The 20,250-nt window shown below is 47.6% G+C and overlaps 1 protein-coding gene across 1 annotated transcript in view; it reads left to right on the top strand.

Annotated features, from left to right (window-relative positions):
* The first annotated feature begins 1,997 nt into the window (after positions 1–1,997).
* HK2 (hexokinase 2) overlaps positions 1,998–20,250 on the top strand; it is a 64,527-nt gene continuing 46,274 nt past the window's right edge. Inside the window, exon 1 of the mRNA XM_080684676.1 lies at positions 1,998–2,537. Coding sequence (XP_080540802.1) covers positions 2,475–2,537 — 63 coding nt within the window. The 5' untranslated portion in view covers positions 1,998–2,474. The remainder of the gene's footprint in view (positions 2,538–20,250) is intronic.

The following is a 20,250-nucleotide window of genomic DNA, read 5'->3' as shown; positions in this document are numbered from 1 at the left end:
CAGGTCACTTTGGCTTCTCAGTGAAGGAGAGCCAATAGGGGTCAGAGTAGAGATAGGTATGAATAGATGTAAGGATCAAGGTAGGATGGTGTGGTATTGGCTCTGGCTGAGTTGTTGGTGGCTTGACTAGGACGTGTCCAAGGACAAGGAGAAAGTGGTCAATTACAGGTTCTATTTTATGGGTCAAATTGACTGCTTGCTGATGGAATGATTAGATATGAGGGTGAATAGCAGGAAGGAACAAGGATGGCTTAGGGTGGATGGTGATGCCATTTGCTGAGACAACTGGGAAAACAGTTTTGGGAAGAAAGGTTGAGTTCATCTTTGGACATGCTAAGTGTGAGAAGCCAGTCACTTCAGTGGACATGACACATGGTAGCTGGAGAAATATGTCTGGAGCTGTGGGAGAGGTCCTCACTGTGGATTTGCAGGTGTGAGTCATCAGCGTGTAGATGATATAACAGTCATGGGGCTGGGAGGGAATACCAGGGGAGAATGTAACCAGATCAGAGGGAGGAGGACAGCCCTCCTTACTAGTAGAAAGAACCAGGGCTGAGTTGCCAGGAGACTGAGGTTAGAGGGAAAGCAGGAGGGTGGAGCTTCCCAGGCTCCAAAAGAGGAAGGTGTGTCCAGATGGAGATTGCAGTCAACTGTGCCGGACATCCCTGAGAGGTGTAGTAAGACAAGGGAAGAAAAGTGATGAGAACCCAGGATTTGGTAACCTGTAGGTCATTATGATGATTATGACAAAAGCAGTTTGGGACCCAAGCCTGACTGGAGTGCAGAGAAGGAGGGCTGAGAATGTGTAGCTGGCAAGGGTACCTAGCTTTCAGGACATTTTGCTGAGAGGCTGGATCATGGGTGCTTTTGCTTTTCCTGTTGGTATATTCTTATTTTCCAACAACAACCATTTATTACTTGTATAATATATACATTGCAGATAGCACTTCACTGTTTATGTGAAAAAGGATGAATTTCTAGTAGAATATGGCAGACCTTCATCTTCCTCCCTTTACCGTGATCTCTCCAACCCCAGGCTTGCTATTCTCCACAAGCACCAATCTCTTGTCTGCTGCAGTCATTATTTCACACCAGCTTCCACAGTGTATATAAATTTGGAGTCTGGTGCTAGGCATCAGTGGTGGCTGTGGCTCCCATTCCTCTTAGCACCCATAAGCCACCCCACCCCACCCCACACATGTCCAGGATTATTTGGTTACCCATTTGCCACCTACCCAGTTTCACCCACGCATCAGTCCCACAGCTGCAGAAAAAGCTCATTTCCTCCTGCCTTCTACTTTCCTGGCTGGTAGAGTGGCAGGATGGGGTAATTGGGAAAAGAATAGGGCCTCAAAGTCAGACACATACGGGTTCCTTCCTCCACCCGCCACTTATTATCAGTGTGACCTTAGGCATGTAAGTCTATATTCTAAGGGCCCTGTGCCTCAGTTTCCTCACCTGTAAACGAGGTTAGTAAAAGCCACATCCTATTAGTTTTGCGATGCCTGGAATAAAGTAAGCAGCAGCTGCGGTGGCTCATTTTGCATCAGCGTTGCGAGGATGGTTGAGCCACAATAGGTGAGAACCAAGATGCTTTAGAAATGTGACCTGCCAGTGGGGCCCCTCACATGACTGGGAGATGCCAGACTGTATCTCTCTCCTCTCATAGGGCGTGTGCTGGTCGGGTGACCCGTCTTTCCAGTCGCCTCACACACCAGGTCTGTGATCACGCGCCCCCCACCCATAGTTGAGCCTGACCTGGCGGCGGCTCATGCGCCTTTCCTGCCCAGCCTCTTGCCACGGACCACACGTCGCATCCCGGCCGCCGGCCCCGCCCCAGACCCTAGGCGCGCCCCTCTGGCTTGCAGGCTCGGGTGTCTGAGCGGCCGCGCCCACGGGCTCTGCGCGCTAATTGGCTGAGCTGAGGCAGCGGGCGGTCCGGGGCGCACACACCCTCCCCGCGCAGCCAATGGACGTGTACGCGTCATTGACTGGGCGGCCCGCGAGCCGGCAGCCCCTCAATAAGCCACATTGTTGCACGAAACTCTAGCGCTGGACTCCCGGGCCGCCGCTAGCAACGCCGAGTCACCAAGCCCAGAAGATCTGCGGGCGAGAGCAGCGCGCGTGTGAGCTGAAGAGGTCCGATCACCTCAGTGGAACCGGGTTGAGATTCTTCCCAAGTTGAGCCTTAGTGATCCTGTGGCTGAAGTTAGCGCCTTGACAGCGGGGCAACCCGACACGTCGCCGGGAGTGATTTTTTGGGAGCCTTCTAGCAGTTGTGACTCCCCAAATCTGATTCTAGAGACCGGAGACCCTTCAGCCGGCGGGCCATCGCTGTTAGCCTTCTTTGCGGGCCGCTCGGATTCACCGCTCCCGGTCCCGGTCCCACCAAAGCTGTCTGACCGCGCCGCCCTCCTTCCCCACAAGCGCTCCAGTCTTGGTTTCCCAACTCGGCGCCGTCGGGCCGCGGCAAAATGATCGCCTCGCATCTGCTCGCTTACTTCTTCACGGAGCTCAACCATGACCAAGTGCAGAAGGTAAGTAAGCGCGGGCGGGGGTGGCTGGCTCGCCTCTGGCAAAGTTGTGTGGTCCCCGGCCCGCTCTCCCGGGTCCCGGCCGAAACTCTCCTTCACCTTGCGGGGGCACTCTTCTCCCCCATTCGGGGCGGAGGACGTGAGAAATGTCTCGGCGGCCGGGAAACTCCTGGGCATCAGGAGCCACGTCCGCTAGTCACGGGCAGGCCGGTGCGCGTGTGCTAGGCAGGGGGCTCGCGCTCGCACCGCTCTCCCGCCCCACCGCCCTGCGCGCGCTCGCGCTTTTCTTTTTTTCTGGAGGGGCGGGTCACTTGGTCAGTAGTCTTAGATTGATGGGCCCACGTGGGAGGAGCCCCTCAGTCGCTGCCTGAATTCCGGCGAGAGCACGTGGGGAGAATCGTGGCTTGGGGAGCAGGCTCCGCTGCCGCGTGGGGCTGCCGGGACGCTCCCGCGCTAAAGGGCCGCGTTTTGGGGAAGTGCGGTTCCCTAGGACTTCCATAAGGCCCTGCAGAGGTGGGCTTGGGGAGAGACTGACCCGGGAGAGAGATGGGAAAGAGACCGGGGAACTCCGCCCGTCGCGCCCCCTCCCCGGAACTGAGGTGCCCGGAACTGAGGCTCCGCGTGGGGCGTACATCACCTCCCCCAAGCTGCCTCGGAACTGCCCCGCCTTGGGCCCCCAGGGCCCGCCTCCAAATGGGGAGCGGGCTTGGGATGTTAGTTTTGGTACTTCTGTAAGTTACTCGGAGAGGACCAACTGCCCCTGCGCCTGTCTCCCTGAGATTTTTGTTGTTCCGAAAATCAGCTTTTTCCTGACCTTGGCCCTGACCTGTCTGCCCACTTCGCTCTCAGCAGCCCCCACCTTCCCCTGCCCCCACCAGAGTCCTATCTGCGGCGCGGTCATTTACATAAGAAAGCGCCTCTGCCCGGGCCGCGAGCCTAGCTCCGCGTGCCTCCGGGTCTGGGTTGGGGGTGGGGCTGGGCTGGGCCCGAGCCGCTCTCACTCTGGGTTGAATTGTTTCTCAAATGCTCTGGATTTCAGGATTGGCTCTCCTGGCCATGGGCTTCAACTAGATTTGAGAAGAGGGGATGGGCTGGGGTGAGGTTGGGGGGTGGGGGTGGGGGTGGAGTGTCCAGTGCTGTGAGGCAATGACAGAGAATTGCTCAATTACCTCCTTGAAATTTCTGTGTTTTAGTGGGAACGTATTTTTGGAAAAATCTCTCGACATTGTCATTTGGTGGGGCAACCTGCTCATACTCCCATTTTGGGGGTCCTGAGAGTAAAGGATAGATGGTGGGTTGCGGTTTGGGTGTTTTTAGAGCCGTGGCAGATGATCACTCAAGTAAAGCATGGCATTTCCCAGCCTCAGCCTGGAGTAGGGAGCAGAGGTTGGCTGTTTGAGTTGAGTTTTACTCTTCGTATCTACAGCTGTCACTCTCTAACTCCATTCCTGGGATGTCGCCCTGCTCTGCACTTTAGTTCAGTTTATTTAAGAACATGTCTATGAGCCGGCAGGATCTTGGCAACTACTTTGGGCTTCTCTGCCCAAGGAGTGAGTTAACACTCGGAAGACTGTCATCCCTTGGCAAGTCCTAAAATACAAAGCTGTTGTATCTTTCATCCAAGCTGGGGGTCTTCTTTGTTGGGCAAATATCGATCACCCCAGGACATTTGAATTCTTTTACAAATTCACTTTTTCCCATCCAGAGGGAGGAAGTTAGGGAACTGTGGAGTTGTACCACTCTCCCTTCTGGAAGTGGGGCCATCTCTTTGGAAAGAGAATTAGCCAGGGTATCTGGGAATGGGGTCTAATCTCTGTTTTGTGGGTGTTTTTTTTTTTTTTAAATCACAGGACCCCTGAGCATGCCACTTTGCCTCTTTGGACTGTCGATTTCTTTTTGTAAAATGAGGGTGACAACAGCGGCCTTGCTCACTTTATGGAGTTGTGATGACTAAGCACAGCAATGAGAAAATGTCCTTCTTCTAGGCTTCTCTTCTCTACCCTGGCAGCTAGCTTTCTCCTTTCTGCCTGTGAAGTGTCTGCGTGTATTTCCTCTAAATTACCAATGGGGGCAGAGTTGAGTCAGGCCTTTAACTCATCAGGTGTCAGAACCTAAGACTTTGCCTCCTGACTTAGGTGAGCATACTGGTAGCTATTTGATTCCAGCTGCAATTACATAGGAGGAAGGAAGAGAATCAGAGAGAATATTGTGGAAGTATCTTTTCCTGTTGCCGCTAGAAGGAAGAATAGGGAGATAAGACATGATTTTAATTTTAGAGTCTTTTGAAAAGGCCTTGATTTGGATTCTGCAGAAATCTCTATCATCTCACATCTTCTGGGTTGTAGTCTGAGGCATGGAAAGCTTAGGTGCACCTGCCCAGAACTAGCCCTGTCAGAGTCACTTGTCTCTTGATGGACAAGCCTAGTGTTTTGTGCCATTAAAAGGGGAGTAAGGGCTATTTGTTCATTTTTGCCAATTGACACTTTGAAAATCAAGAGAAACACATATAGCATGTACTGTTTTAAGCTCTTCACATATGCTAATTCATTAACAACCCCATGAGGTAGATATAGTAAGTCCTCACTTACTATAATAGGCATGGCTCAGTGTTTGAGCGTTGACTTATGAATCAGGAGGTCATGGTTCGATTCCCAGTCAGGGCATATGTCTGGGTTGTGGGCTCAATCCCCAGTCTGAGGCGTGCAGGAGGCAGCTGATCAATGATTCTCTCTCATCATTGATGTTTCTATCTCTCTCTCTGTTTCTATCTCTCTCTCTCTCCCTTCCTCTCTGAAATCAATAAACATATATTTAAAAAAATAATAGGCTCTATGACTTTAAGTTAAATGATGTATTATGTGGTTAAATGAGGTACAGTTTGTCTTTTATTCTTTCAACTTGTAACGGAATACTTAGTATCCTAATACTGTCCCTTCCATGCTCAGAAGATAACTGATGGTAGTAGGAATATTTTTTAGCTTTTGCTATCATTCATTTGTTTAGTATTATCAAACTTCTATTTCAGAGAGCTCTAGGAAGCACTTTGTTCTTTATCCCGAATGAATTAAAATTCCCTCAGAGGCTCCTCAGACAAAGCCAACATTTAAAAAAAAAAAAACATTTTTACTTTCAAAGTTAAACGTTTTCAGCACCCCAAGGAGTTTGAAGGCAGTGAGGGGCCCTTTTACAGGGGGAATCAAAACAACTCAAACCACGACAGTTTTCTCGAAAAAATCTGGCAGTCAGAGTAAGGAGATCTGAGTTACTAAAAGAACTGAAGAACCCCAGAAAACTGGCTTCCTTTGTTCAGATACTTCTGGTTTATAAGACAACTCTTGATAACAGGTTTCTCATTATCATTGTTGGGTTTTGAAGTCAGCAAGTTTGGTTTGTTTTCCAACACTGTGTGTTGTCTGTCTTTGCCTTTCTAAAGCAGTAGGCGGGCGGTGGGGAGTGGGGGCTGGCCGAGGGGGGGCAAATAAAATCCCAGAGTTCATTGGCTGCGCCTTAATATCACACTCCATGGGTCACAGGGCATGCTTCCTTGCACTTGAGTGGCTGTTTCTGCTAATTTCTAAAGCAGGTCTCTCCACCTCAGCGCTATTGACATTTTGGGATGGATAATCTCATGTGAGGGGCTGTCCTAGCCTATTTTAGAGCAAGAATTCCACTCTACCCAAATTTACAGGGGCAAAACCTGTTTTATGTTGTTGTTGTTGTTACTCTTCCTTTAGAGCAGTAGTTTTCAAATATTCATAATGTTTGAAAACATTTTTGGTTGTTTCAAGGAAGGTGGGTGGCAATGTGTTATTACGTCTAATAAGTAGAAGCAAGAGGTGCAGCTAAACATCCTACAATACACAGGACAGCCCCTCCACAACAAAGACTTTTCTGGTCCAAAATATGTACAGGTTGAGTGAAAAACTGTGTTAGAAGATCATGGTCTGTACGCGCCCCCCCCTTCAGTTTTACAGTGGTCTTACAGCCAGTTAGCAGCTGCAATGAGCACCACAGCTCTTAGCCCTCAGCGTGCCATGCCATGGGACAGTCATGGTGGGAGTGGCCTTTCACAAAAGGTGAAATTTAAGGTGAGGTCTGCAGATCCACAGTAACAAGAGGATCTTCATTACCCCTGGCTGAAGGGTGGGCTACCTGGGTTACTGTTTTTCTGTCTTCAACCAGGAGAATGTGAGCAATATCAGCATTCCAGAAAGCCAGTGGAAGAGAAATCTGCTCCGTTGTCCCCAGGAGAGTCTCACCCTGCTGTTGCTGGGGTTTCCATGGAGGCCAGGCCTCTTCCAGGTGTCTGAACAAGGCAGGTGTGTGTGCTGGATGAACATGAGCTCGGGAGCTTCCATAGCTGGGAGCAAAGAAGAGGGGCCACTGACACGCACTGAGGGACAGTCCAGCCGTCACTGCGAGAGGCTTTGTGGTGAGGTATAGAACCAGGCTCCCTGGGCTTGAATCCTGGCTCACCATGGGACCAGCTGTGTGCACTTGGGCTGGTTAATTTAACCTTTCTAAGCCTGTTCTTCCTCTAGAGAAATGGAGAGTGTTTGGATAACACCTTGATAGGGCTGTTGTAAGGATGAAATAGAGAGTTAATATATGTGAAGCTCTTAGAGCTGTGCCTGACACATGATCAATACTTTGTGTGTTCAGGATCAGTACATAGAGAAAGATACACTTAGATACCCTACTGCACTATCCATCTGGGCAAGAGCAAGATACCCTACTTCTTTTTTCCCAAGGGCTTTTAGGACATACAGGTTTGGCCCACTTATGCTCTCTGTCTGATGTCAGATTAGAGCAGAGGACAGGGAGGGCAGAAGAATGGAAAGTTCCTAAAGCTGAGGTATTAAGGGAGCGTCCTCATTGTCCCTTCAACTGCTAAACCCTTCTCTTTCTTGGACAGAGGAGACCCATATTTAAGCCCTCCCTCCATTCGCTCTCTTTCTGGTTTTCTGGGGAGATAGCACCCCTAGTAGCGAGTCCCTGGGTCGCCTTGGTCATTGGTGAACCTCAGACTGAAGCGTCCTCCTTGGGAAGCCATGAGAGACACAGTTGCACTGAAGAGTCACAGCATTAGTTCAACCCCTTTCACTGTAGAAACCTAGTCCCCTCCTCGATGTCCATTCCCGCCCCCCCAACCCCCAGAGGGCAGAAAGACAGAGACTCCCAGGGCAATTGCTGAGGCCACTTTTGCTGGAGTTGGCCAAGGAGAAACTTGCCCATCCTTCCTTACATCTGGCCCTGGCTCCGGCTTCCCATGGGAGAAACTGCCTGAGTTGCCCTGGGCTGTCATAGGTCTAGGTCATGGTAGGTTTTGGTCCTACTGACCCCTGTGGTTTCCCTGAAGGGAACAGTCATTCCCACATTGTTTTGTCACATTAGGTGTAGGGTCCTTAGCCATTTTGGGTCTCAGCAGAGAACTTTTTGGCCCTCATATATAGAATCTGGACTGTCCAGTGTGGTCCCTCCTGACACTGGGATGTCTGGGGTTCTTGAGAGAATCAAGAGGACCCTCTGTGTGGGACCCACACTCTACTCCCCTCATCCCTGTCCAGCCTTTGTCTTGTCTAAACCCAGTGGGGAGTCTTGGCTTTGTTCCCACGGGAACAGAAGCCAAAGAATCCTGTTTCTCCTGGAGGGTTGCCCTCTTTTAGTGGTGGCTGTGCTTTTTGCATTTTCATCTGTGGATCTGTATGCATTTCCTTGACATTCCTTCCTTGGAGGGACTTTGATTAAAACTTATCTTGGAATTAATCAAGAGAGTGAATCAGGAACGAACACTTGGTTGTGGGAGCCCATGGCACCCACCCACCCAGCCATCCTGCCCCTCCTCACCCTCAGCTCAGCAGCCCCTCCCTGGAGAGGGTCCCTGTTTTTGAAAGGCCTTATTCTCAACCTCTTCCTTCTGGCATCTCCATATTGTCTGATAAAGGAAAGAAGCCAGATAAGCCATAGGGCAGCTTTAATTAGGGTGAAATGAGGGCATTAGAAGCTACCACTTATCTTTTTTCCATTTGAGGGACTTTCCCTTCTGCTTCCTGCTTCCTCCCCAATTTTCCTGTCTCAACCCCTCCCAATGAAGTCTTCCAGTCATGTCCCATCAGTTCCTTTCCCCTCAGTTCCCAAAGGTCTTAAAACAACAAACAGTGCAGCACTTACCCAGTGCAGGGTCTTTAACTATAACTCAGGCCTTCCGCAAACAGCCCTCCAGGGTAGACACTGTTATTACCTAGTATTCAGATGAACACACCAAGGCACAGAAGGTACTGTCCTTGCCCAAGGGCAAGTCAGGATTCAAACCCAGGCAGTCTGACTCCAGAGCCCAGGCTCTGATCCCCAGCCTGGGGCTCCCGGGATAACTAGAGATGGCCAGTTTGTGTGTCAGCTTCATGGGATTATGAGTCAGGTGCAGTTGAGAAGGAAGACCATTTGGGTTATCTAGTCCAGCCCTTCATTTTACAGATGAGGAAAAGTGTCCCTTAGTGCTGTGCACCGGGGACCAGCCTAAGCTCCAGAGCAAGAACCCATTTGCTCAGTTCCCATCCTGTTCCTTTCAGCACCCTTTGTGTAGTATGAGATCTCATTGTTCAGGGGTGGGTTCCCTGAGAAGAGAGGCAGGCTTTGCTTTGTGGCCTGTACCTGGGGTGACCCAATCATTTATATTGTCCAAACTCGGTCACTTTTTTTTGTTTTGTTTTGTTAATCCTCACCCGAGAATAGATTTCCATTGATTTTTAGAGAGAGTGGAAGGGAGGGGGAGAGACACAGAGAGAAATGCTGATGTGAGAGACGCATCAATTGGTTGCCTCCCACACTTGCCTGGACCAGGGCTGGGGATTGAGCCTGCAGTCTAGGTATGTACCATTGACTGGAATCAAACTCGGGACTCTTCAGTCTGCCGGCCAATGTTCTATCCACTGAGCAAAACCAGTTAGGGCCAAACTCTGTCACTTTTTAAAATGTTTCTATTTATTTCAAAGAGTAAAGGAGAGGGAGAGAGAGATAGAAACATTAATGATGACAGAGAATTATTGATCGGCTGCCTCCTGCATGCTCCACACTGGGGATTGAGCCTGCAACCCCGGGCATGTGCCCTGAGTAGGAATCGAACCATGACCTCCTGGTTCATAGATCGACGCTCAACCACTGAGCCACACTGGCTGGGTCAAACTTGGTCACTCTTTAGAGTGAAATGAGGCACCATGAATAGTTATTCTGCTACCACAGTGTAAACTGAGATTGTCCCAGGCAAATGGGACCTATGGTGGGTATAATTGTGGGTGGGACAGCAGACTGGGAAGGTCTGGGGATGAACATGGTACAGAAGCACAGACACAAATGGATCTGGTCCAGCAGGTGGACAGTGGGCACCAGGTGAGAGTGGGGGCTGTCCAGGGGAGACAGAATCTGACCCTTAGGGGACCTGGGGTATTGGCCAGGGCGGACAGGTAGATGGAGAGGAAATTGCGCTGCTGCCAGGATCGTGGACAGCAAGGACCCAGACCTGAAGAACAAGGTCAAGCTCAGAGCCCCTGGCAGTCTGGAGGAGCCAGTTCTTGCCCTTCACCCAAGTTACTCTGCTCCTTTCTTCGGCACTCCCGTGGCCCCTTGTATGTAACCGTAACAAATACGTCTTGGGCGCCGACTATATCTCGGTACTGAGATAGCTGCTGGCATCACAAATATGAAGTTGGGAACAGAAAGTCAGTGTCTTTAGTCTTTTGGGACCCGTGAGGGTGAGAGACACAAGGTGTCAGAAGTGCTTTGGCGGCATGGCTGGGGAATTTGGGGAGGCATTTGGGGAGAGGCCCTGAAGGGCAAATGGGAGTTTGTTAGGCCAGAGGAGGAGGACATCCTAAGCATGGGGTCAGCATATACGCTTTCCTAACCTTTGCAAGACAAACACTCCTCAGAATTGTACTGATGTGTGTGACAGACTGTCGAATCTCAGAGGGAAAGCAGGGGTGGGTGGGTGGGTGGGTGGGAAGAGATCTACCAAAGAACTTGTATGCATAACCCATGGACACAGACAATAGGGTGGTGAGGGCCTGGGGTGGGGGGTGCGGGCGGGCTATAGGGGGTCAATAGACAACAAAGGGGACATATGTAATACTTTCAACAATAAAGATTTAAAACTTTTTTTAAATAAAAAAGATTTAAGTTATTATGAATCTGTATTTTATTACAGTGAAAGAAACTGCCTAATCTCTGCCCTGACCTTCAGTTTGTAATTATTTGTTGACATATTTGCCTCCCACCAATAGACTGAGCTCCTTGTAGGCAAAGCCTGGGGTTTCCTTGATGCTGGTGTCCTCAGTGCCTGTTTCTGGCACATTCAATTTAGTTTTCATTCAATATGTGTGGGTAAATGAACTGTGCCACTGTCATGCACAACTGGGACATATTATTCCTTTGTACTGCTGCCCCACACTCGGAACAAAATGTTTGAGGACAGGAGGGTCCCGTGATGGTTGTCCCAAATGCCCATCTCTGGACCCCTGACAGGTGCTGCTGCCCGAAGTCTGTCTGGCTGTAATTTGAGGCAGCTCAGAGCAAGAACTGGAAGAACAGGAAACCCTGTGACTCACAATCGCGCAACAGGATCCTGGAGGAGTGCCTGTCAGCTCCACACTTACCCTGCCACCCAGGGTTGTTAGTACACAGCGCTCAGAGCTGGAGTCTCCCAGAGGTGGCAGGGTGGGTCCTAGTCCCCAGTCAGGGTCCGCCTTGTCCCATCAAAGAGTGTTGTGGCTTATCTATTCCTTTTGGTTAGCTGTGTTTCAGAGGACTGGAGCCTTAAAGAATCCAGAATCTGGCCCAGCCAGTGTGGCTCAGTGGTTGAGCATCAACCCATGAACCCAGAAGTCCCTGGTTTGATTCCTTGTCAGGGTACATGCCCTGATGTGGGCTCGATTCCCAGTTGGGGGGTGTGCAGGAGGCAGCTGATTGATGTCTCTCTCTCATCGATATTCCTATCTCTCTCTCCCTCTCCCTCCCTCTCTAAAATCAATAAAAACATTTTAAAAAACAATAGAATCCAGTATCTGCCCTGTCTTTTCCTACCCCACTCATCCTTTTTGCTGCTCTTTGCACAGCCTTTGTCTTCTCAGGAGTCTGAAGGCATTATTATTGTTTTCTTCTCTTTCTTTTCCTCTTTTCTTTTCTCTTCTTTTCTTTCTTCTTCCTCCCCCTCTCCCCCGTCCCCCTCCCATCCCCTCCCTCCCTCCCTCCCTCCCTCCCTCCCTCCCTCCCTCCCTCCCTCCCTCCCTTCCTTCCTTCCTTCCTTCCTTCCTTCCTTCCTTCCTTCCTTCCTTCCTTCCTTCTTTCCTTTCTTTCTTCCTTCCTTTCCTTCGAGAGAAGAAGGGAGATGGAGAGAGAGAGAAAAAAACATTGATGTGAGAGAGAAACATCGATCACTTGCCTCCTGCACGCACCCTGACCAGGAATTGAACCTGCAACCTGGGCATGTTCCCTGACTGGGAATGGAACCGGTGAATTTTTGGTGCATAGTACTATACCCAACCAACTGAGCCACACTGGCCACAGTGACATTATTATTAATAAGATCACTGACAGCAGTTACCCGGCTTTCCTAGGATGCTTACACCTGTGCCCCAGGTTAGGGCATTCACCTGGCCACCAGATGTGTGGGTCCTGCCTTGATTTGGGAAGCTTCTCCATGCCTTGGTTTCCTCATCAAAGATTTGTAGTAAAACACTGGCAAAGGAATTGCACAAAAAAATATGAAATTCTTTCTTTTAAAAAAATTTTTAATTGACTTTTAGAGAGGGGGAAGGAGAGGGAGAGATAGAAACATCCATGTGAGAGTGAGACATCGGTCAGCTGTGCATGGGATGACGCCCAACCAACTGAGCTACACTGGCCAGGGATGAAATTCTTTCAAAACTAAGTTGCAAATAGGTGTGAGCACATAGTCATTGGAAGGCCATGTGTGACTGCATTTAGATTATGGCTCTCCCTCTGGTTTGACCTCTCTTGAACTCTGAACTCCTTTGGCTCTCTGACCATGCATAGTGGATAGACTAGGGCTTAGTCAATGCCTTGCCCTTGTTTCCACCTACATTTTTATTATTTATTTATTTATTTAAAAATATTTTTATTGATATCAGAGAGGAAGGAGATGGGGAGAGAGAGATAGAAACAGCAATGATGAGAGAAAATCATTGATTGGCTGCCTCCTGCACGGCCGCAACCTAAGCATGTGACCCTACCGGAAATCGAATCATGACCTTCTGGTTCATAGGTTGATGCTCAACCACTGAGCCATGATGGCTGGGTTCTTCCTACATTTTTAAATTGGAGATTATATACACAGGAAACAACACCACCCAGATCCAGAACATCTCAGCACCAGCATCAGCACTAACCACTACTTAATCACTATGCTGACTTGTACTAGCATAGGTCTATTTCTGTCCTTAGTATAAATGGATTTAAATATGGTGTCTCTCTTATGTATGTTGTTACATGTGGTGGTAGGGGATGCATTCTTTACGCTGTGTAGTATCCCTGCCCTGCACCTCCAATCCTGTTTTGACTTGTTGAATTAAAACAGAAAAGGCTAGTCAAGAGGGTATGGTGTTTCCTAAAATTCTTCTGGAGAGGCTAGGAAGAATATAGGTTGGAGCCATATATATTTCTTGACTATTTATATTACCTTATTGTATCTTTAGGACAAGAACACGAGTACTAGGAAAACTTAAATTCAATCAGTTGGTCTGCTTGAGGTCTAGAAGAAGCTGAAAGGTAGGAATTAGCTAGTGTTCATCAGCACTTCCTAGAGAGAAGGCTTTAGTTACTAAATCAGAAATACCCAAAGACTGGAGAAAGGAAGTCCAGCGGTGCCTCTGTGTCCTTGGCCCTGACGCTTATATACTTATGGAATTGCTTTCTTATCCGGTTTGGTCACTTGAGTTCATTCTTCTACCAGGAGGGTGTGTCCTGTAGAAATGAGCATTTGTTCAATCATGTATTTCTGTCTGCTTACTAAAAGGCTTAGGTGATATGGTTCAGCTTCCAATAAAAAAAAAAAAAATTCCTGGCATAAAAAAAATTCCTAGAACAAGAGTCATAGAACAGGCAGGAATGATTGCCAAAAAAACTTAAGACTGAGAGTGGTTCATTGGAGTTGAGTACAGAGCTCTGAGCTTCTTGACAGTCAAGGCAAAAAGGACAGCTCTTACCCCATTGGTGTGGCTCAGTGGTTGTGCGTCGGTCGACCTATGAACCAGGAGGTCATGGTTGGATTCCAGGTCAGGGCACATGATTGGGTTGTGGACTCAATCCCTAGCAGGGGGTATGCAGGAAGCAGCTGATCAATGATTCTTTCTCATCATTGGTGTGTCTATCTCTCTCTCCCTCTCCCTTCCTCTCTGAAATTAGTATATATATATATATATATATATATACACACACACACACATACTAGAGGCCCAGTACACGAATTCATGCATGGGTGGGTCCGGCTGGCCCTGCTCCAATAGGGGCAGATTGGGGATCGGGGCCGGGCCTGCGGGGGTGGGGGAGGGGGAGGAGGGTGAGAAGGAGACGGCAGGAGGTTGGCCAGCCGGCTGGCAGGCCCACCTAGATTTGCCCGATCAGGGCCAGGCTGGCTGCAGGGAGGGGCCGCAAAAGGTTAGCCAGCTGGTTCCACCCCCCACCCCCCACCCCGCAATCGGGCCGGCAGTGGCTTTTTATATATATAGATACTTTTGAAAAGGACGATTCTCCTTGAGTTGGTCATTTTAATTTCATTGGTCTGTAGCAGGAGGCACAGCAAGTCTGGGCAGCCAGATTTTCTCCTGACATTAACCCTACAGAGAATTGACTGGCCAGTGAACAACAGTGCAACTTTACTCAGTGGGGTGATCTTTATGATCCTTCCTTCCCATGATCCCTTGATTAAAAGTGATAGGATTAAATCATACTAATTATGAAGACATTGCATTTAGGAGGTAATGTTATATAGTGATGGTGAGTAGCTTTCTGGTCCTAGAACTCATAGTCTCCTTCCAGGATCTTGTGCTTGCCCACACCTCTGAACCTTTTCATATGATCTCCCTACTATCTCCAGGTCAACATACATCCACTGACTTATATATGTGTATATTCTTAACCCAGAAGCAAGTTCCCCTGAATGCTGGTCTCACAGACTACTTATTCATACCTGTGACACTTCCCATGGGGGCCTGACATTGTGCTTGCCTTTTTATCTACTGAAACCCATCCCTCCATTTCAGAGACATTTATTGGATCTATAATATGAGCTGAGTTCTTGCTATCTTGTAAAGTTCTAGGGAATAGGGACCTTGATTTCTTTAAAAATTTATTTTGTGAGTGTGTGCGTTGTTATTGTTGTACTATCCATCTCCAGAATTGATTTCTTTTTAAATTATGTTCCTGTACACCATTGTGCTTTGCATAAACTGGTTTTCAATAAAGGCTATAAAATGGGAGAAGCTGGAGTCCTAGCAGTGGTCAGTGACTCAGGGGTTAGATACGGAACTGCTTTGCAAAAACACAGCTTTCTGACCCATTTTATCTTGAAGCACGATGGAACATACACACACTTGCCATCTTACAGAGAAAAATATCCAAAAGAAAAAAAATATTCAAAAGATACTAAAATAAAGCAAATACAAAAGCCAACAACCCATTTGCAATGTGGTAGGGGAAAGAAGGAATTCAAAGAAAGAAAGTAGAATCTTAAAGATTTAGATGTTGAAATTTAAGGTTTCTTCTTCACTTCCCTTGGAAATTGCCTAAGGTATTCAAGGTAGGATTTACAGTACTTTAGATAACCAACTGTCAAAGTTGGAATAGTGTTCTATTCTACATATAAATAGTTTGATCAGGACCATTTTCCCACTGGGACTCAGGAACCAGGCAGTAGCACCAGCCATTAATAGGAATTAGCCTGCAGGATGACATGGGCCCTTCAGGACTTGTAGTAGGATTGCCATTTATTGTTTTTAACAGTAGACTAAGGTGTCTTGGGATCCATATTCTAATCTCAAGTGTGTGGCCTTGGGTCAAGCCTATTCCCTGGCCTCAGTTTCTTTGAGATCCCTTTCTAGATCTCACCCCCAGGCCATTCCTTCCAGGGCTTCCGCATGCCTGGTAGGGGCTGTGTCTGTCCCACCAGGCTACTGTACACTTTGAAGTGACCTTCTACTCCCTCCATTCCTTGCAGCATTGCTGTGACATGATTTCCTCTCCATTTAGTGCTAGTCTGGAGGAAAATGTGGGCCCTTAAGGAGATGGGCTTCCCACTTGGGATGCCATCCTATTTCATAAGGAGTTTGGGGTTAATTTTCCTTTAGAGCTCTTCATGCCTCTACCCATAATTTTGTAGAGGAAGCGTGTGTTATGGGAAGAAAGAAAATAACCCAAATTGCCCCAGTGAGGAAGTTCTAATCTCCTCAGTATTGCTAAGTAGATGTCCTCTGAAACTTCTATCTCTTTCTCTTTAGTGCACACCCTTGTCTATGCAGGCAGGTGGCCTTCCCATACCTCAGCCAGGCTTTGTTTCTGGCCTACCTCTGTTTCCCCAGCCTGGAATGACCCCTTCTCTCCCTTTTTCTCCCCAGTAGAGATTTAAAGAGAAGTGGTCCAAGGTAATAGGCCACACACCCACCACAGAAAGAGAAGGGACATTTGGGAGAAATAGCCTCTTTTTGTTAATCCCGAATGTGACTACATAGAGTTAAGAAATGTCTTTGATCCTCCAAGGGTGCCAAGGGGACTGTGGGAGAGAAAGGAGAAGGGGTGCAAATAAAAGAGGGTTTATAGAGCTTTACATTCACCACCCCATTTATGCCAGTGACTGTTGTGTAGGGCTATGCATCCCTACATAGGGAGGAAATGAGCTCAGATAGAGAGTGACTCATCCAATATTACACACCTATACACATGCTAGAGCCAGGATTTGAACATTGATTTTTTCCGGTGCCACAGCCTACACTTTACCACCAGCAGCTACAAAATGAAGTTTGGCCTGAATGATTCTGCTTTGATAATTCCCAACAAGTACAAGGTTTGTCTTTCCATTCCCAGCACCCAGGATCAACCATTTCACGCTTAGCCTAATATCTTAACTATACGGACTTTCAAAGATCCCAGGCAGAAAAGTGGTAAAAATGACCTTGAGCAATGTTGGCCAGAACACAGCCCACCATTATCACATTATTGACTTGGTGTGTATCAACCCAAAGAGAGGGGAAGATATTCAAGCACCCAGCCCTAAAAGCATCCATTTGGTTAGTTTGAAACAGATCTTAGGATTTCTTAAAATTTCTTAAAAAAAACTCCTAGTGTCATTCTGATATGCAGCCACGTTGGGAACTCTTGCCCCAAGTGGCAGCATGGAGGCTAAAACAGAAGTTATCAGAAAATAGATTTATCTTAGACTGAAGAAAAGCTTTCTAGGAAATAGAGCTGACCAACAATAGAAACTAACTAACTTAGAGAAGTAGTGAGCCTGTTAGCTTGGAAGCATTCAAACTCAGGCCTGATGACTTATTGGGGTCAGAGAGACAAACCAGACAGACTCGAATGCTGTCTGTGTTCAGTGGAATTGAACTTGTTTCCCAAGGGCCTTTCCTTTCTAAGAGTGAGTATTTTCTAGCCTAAGTCCTCCTGTTCCGTGCACATTTGTTATCTCCTAAATGACTTTCTCCCATGACTTTGGGCTTGGTGCTCCCTCCCTCTGGCTGCACTGTGGGTGAATGTTGGCAGGATTCTGCAAAGTGCATTCACTTCCTCCCTATTCTGGGAAAACTTTCTTTGTATGGAGGCTGCTTCTAGCTTCTGACTTCTGCCTCCCTTGGCCACCCTTCACCCAGCACAGCAGTGCCCGCCATGGCTGGGTGGGCCCCAGTGTTGTGTTTAAGAAGCTGTGGCATTAGGTAATTAATCATCCCTCCCTGAATAGCCTAATAAATTCAGGGTGGATACACCATCATGTTGTGCAAGAGGGAAGTTTGGGCCAAGGTGCTATAGTCGCATTTTTCACAGTTGTTTCACATCCTTTCTTAGTTTCATGTGACAGAGAGGAAATGAAGGCTTTGGGGTCATCCAAGAAACCATAGGGCAGAGAGTGTCTGCCCATACTAAGAGGATCCAGAGGACAGGTGAGGGTGCTGGTCCAGCGGTCTGGCTTTAGAGCCAGATATACCTCACTTCTAGCTCTGCCCCTCACCACCAAGTGACCTGTTACAAAAGGACAATGAATGCATGGCCAGTGTGGCTCAGTGACCTATGAATCAAGAGATCACGGTTCAATTACTGATCAGGGCACATGCCCGGGTTGTGGGCTCAATCCCCAGTAGGGGGGATGCAGGAGGTAGCTGATTGATGTTTCTATCTCTCTCTCCCTTCCTTTCTGAAATTAATAAAAAAATGTATATAGTACACACACACACACACACACACACACACACACACCCAAAAGGACAATGGAGGTCAAATCAGTAAAGCCATAGGTTGGTGTCTTGCAGGTAAGAAAGGCTTGATAAACTTTAGCTGATAATAAACTATCATTTTCATCTGTCATTGAACACTGAAAGATGATTATAATCTCTTGGGTAAGGGAGATCAGGACTGAGTAAAGGTTTACTATTTAACTTGTTAGAGTTTTTGACGGTTAACGATGAGGAGTATCAGCTAGATTTCCCACAAACCTTGTCACAGCTTACACATCAAAGTTAAACTAAGAATGACCACTGTAGAATTGTGGCCACTCCACCTTTGCTTCCTTGTGAATGTGCTCTCACACTCAAAGATGTGATGGTATAACCTCTTAGAAGGCGGTACAGCAAGCATGTCAAACTCGTGGCCCGCGGTCTGCATGCGGCCCACAATGAATGTTTTTTCGGCCCAGGCAATATAACAGTATATAAGAAATGTTCTAATAAAAAAAATTCTGGTAACTTAATTTTTACAATATCCTGTTATACATAATTATTAAACATGAACTACAATGTTCGCTAATGACTGTTACTATAATTGTGTTGCATTCATTTCCCTAATCGCCTTATGTGCAGGTGCACCATTCTCTCCACTAATACTAGCAGCAAATATTTTAGCAATCGATTGCCACGTCATTAGTCTTGGACTGACTTGTTTGGTGTGCGTAACAGGAAATATTTCGCTTTTGGAGAACAAAAAAAAAATAGGTTTATTTGCATTACGCTTATTAATTTGTGCAGTTATTCAGTGTCTGGTAAGTTAATCTTCAAGAAAAAAGATTAATTTTTATTAAAATGTTCTATTATTTTATGTTAGCGATTACTCTTATATTTCAGCTCTTTGTATTCTGCATGTCTCTATCGAAATAAACCTATGTTTCTATGAAAATTGAAGCTTTTGTTTTTTTGCGGCCCACATAAACTTGAACCTTGTTTATTTGGCCCATGTTAGCCTTTGAGTTTGACATGTTTGTGGTACAGTCTCTGCTCTCCCATGCAGGAACTCTCCTGCTTCCTTTGCAACACCCAGGGCCAACTATGGAGTAGGGAGTGGGTGGCAGCGAGCCTCTAGCCCTCTCCTTCTCTCTTTGGGAAAGTAGTAATGTGAGAACTCCAACTTTGTCATGTGTCAAACTCATGATAATGGCCAGAGACATGTCTGCTGCCCCTGCTTCCTTCTGACTTACCAGGCCAGCCCTATGGGCTGTGCCCGCGCCTGCTTGCCCTTCGTGTCTGCATCCAGGGGTTGGCGGCAAGAGAAGATGGCCTTTTGTTTTATTTTATTTTATTATTTTTAAAAATATATATTTTGATTTCAGAGAGGAAGGGAGAGAGAGATAGAAACATCAATGATGAGAGAGAATAATTGATCGGCTGCCTCCTGCATGCCTCCTACTGGGGATTGAACCCCCAATCCCAGGCACATGCCCTGACCGGGAATCAAACTATGACCTCCTGGTATATAGGTCGATACTCAACCACTGAGCCACACCAGTGGGGCAGAAGATGGCCTTTTAATGGGTGTGGTTAGCTTAAATGTCCCACAGTGCCATTTGGCCTGTATAAACTTGCTGTTGTCCAACAGAAGAGGGGTATTCATCTAGCAGAGTGTACAAGAACACAGAGGAGCCAGGTGCCCAGTCTAATCTTGGCTTGGCTCTTTGTATTTATGTGACTTTGGGCACATTTCCTTTCCCTCTTGGTAGAAGGTGGTTATAACACTACTTATCTCACAGGGCTGCTATGAGAACTAAATGACTTAATGAGTGTGAAAACCTTGAGAATAGTGCCACGTAGGGTTTGCTGTTATTACTATTGCCCATGAGGTCATCCTGGGCTGTTCCTGGATGTGGCCTGGTATTGACCTCTGTCTGGTGGTCCCAGACTTTGTACATTCACACCAAGATGCATAAGCCATGAGGCAGTGTTTTTGGACCAGCCCAGGTGTCATTGGATCTGGAACAGGCAGCCTCTGCAGTGATTAAAGTTGTCCTGGGCCCGGGGTCACCAGAGATTGTCTCCCATGCACTAACAGAGAGGGGACTTGTCTGAAGCTATACCCTTTGACTTCCTGGTAAGCCTCAAACAACATTGTGGGGGAGGCCAGGCCTCCTCAGGAGCATCCTGGGACCCCACATCAGTGACCCAGCTTGGGCTGGGGCTGGTGCCACACAGGCTGGGAGGCTGAGGCAAACAGTGGGCTCAAGACAAGTAAG

This window comes from Plecotus auritus, assembly GCF_963455305.1.
Source record: "Plecotus auritus genome assembly, chromosome: 8".
Lineage (NCBI taxonomy): Eukaryota > Metazoa > Chordata > Mammalia > Chiroptera > Vespertilionidae > Plecotus > Plecotus auritus.
The sequence above is the reverse complement of the archived record's forward strand: the minus strand, read 5'-3'. Positions and strand labels throughout refer to the sequence as shown.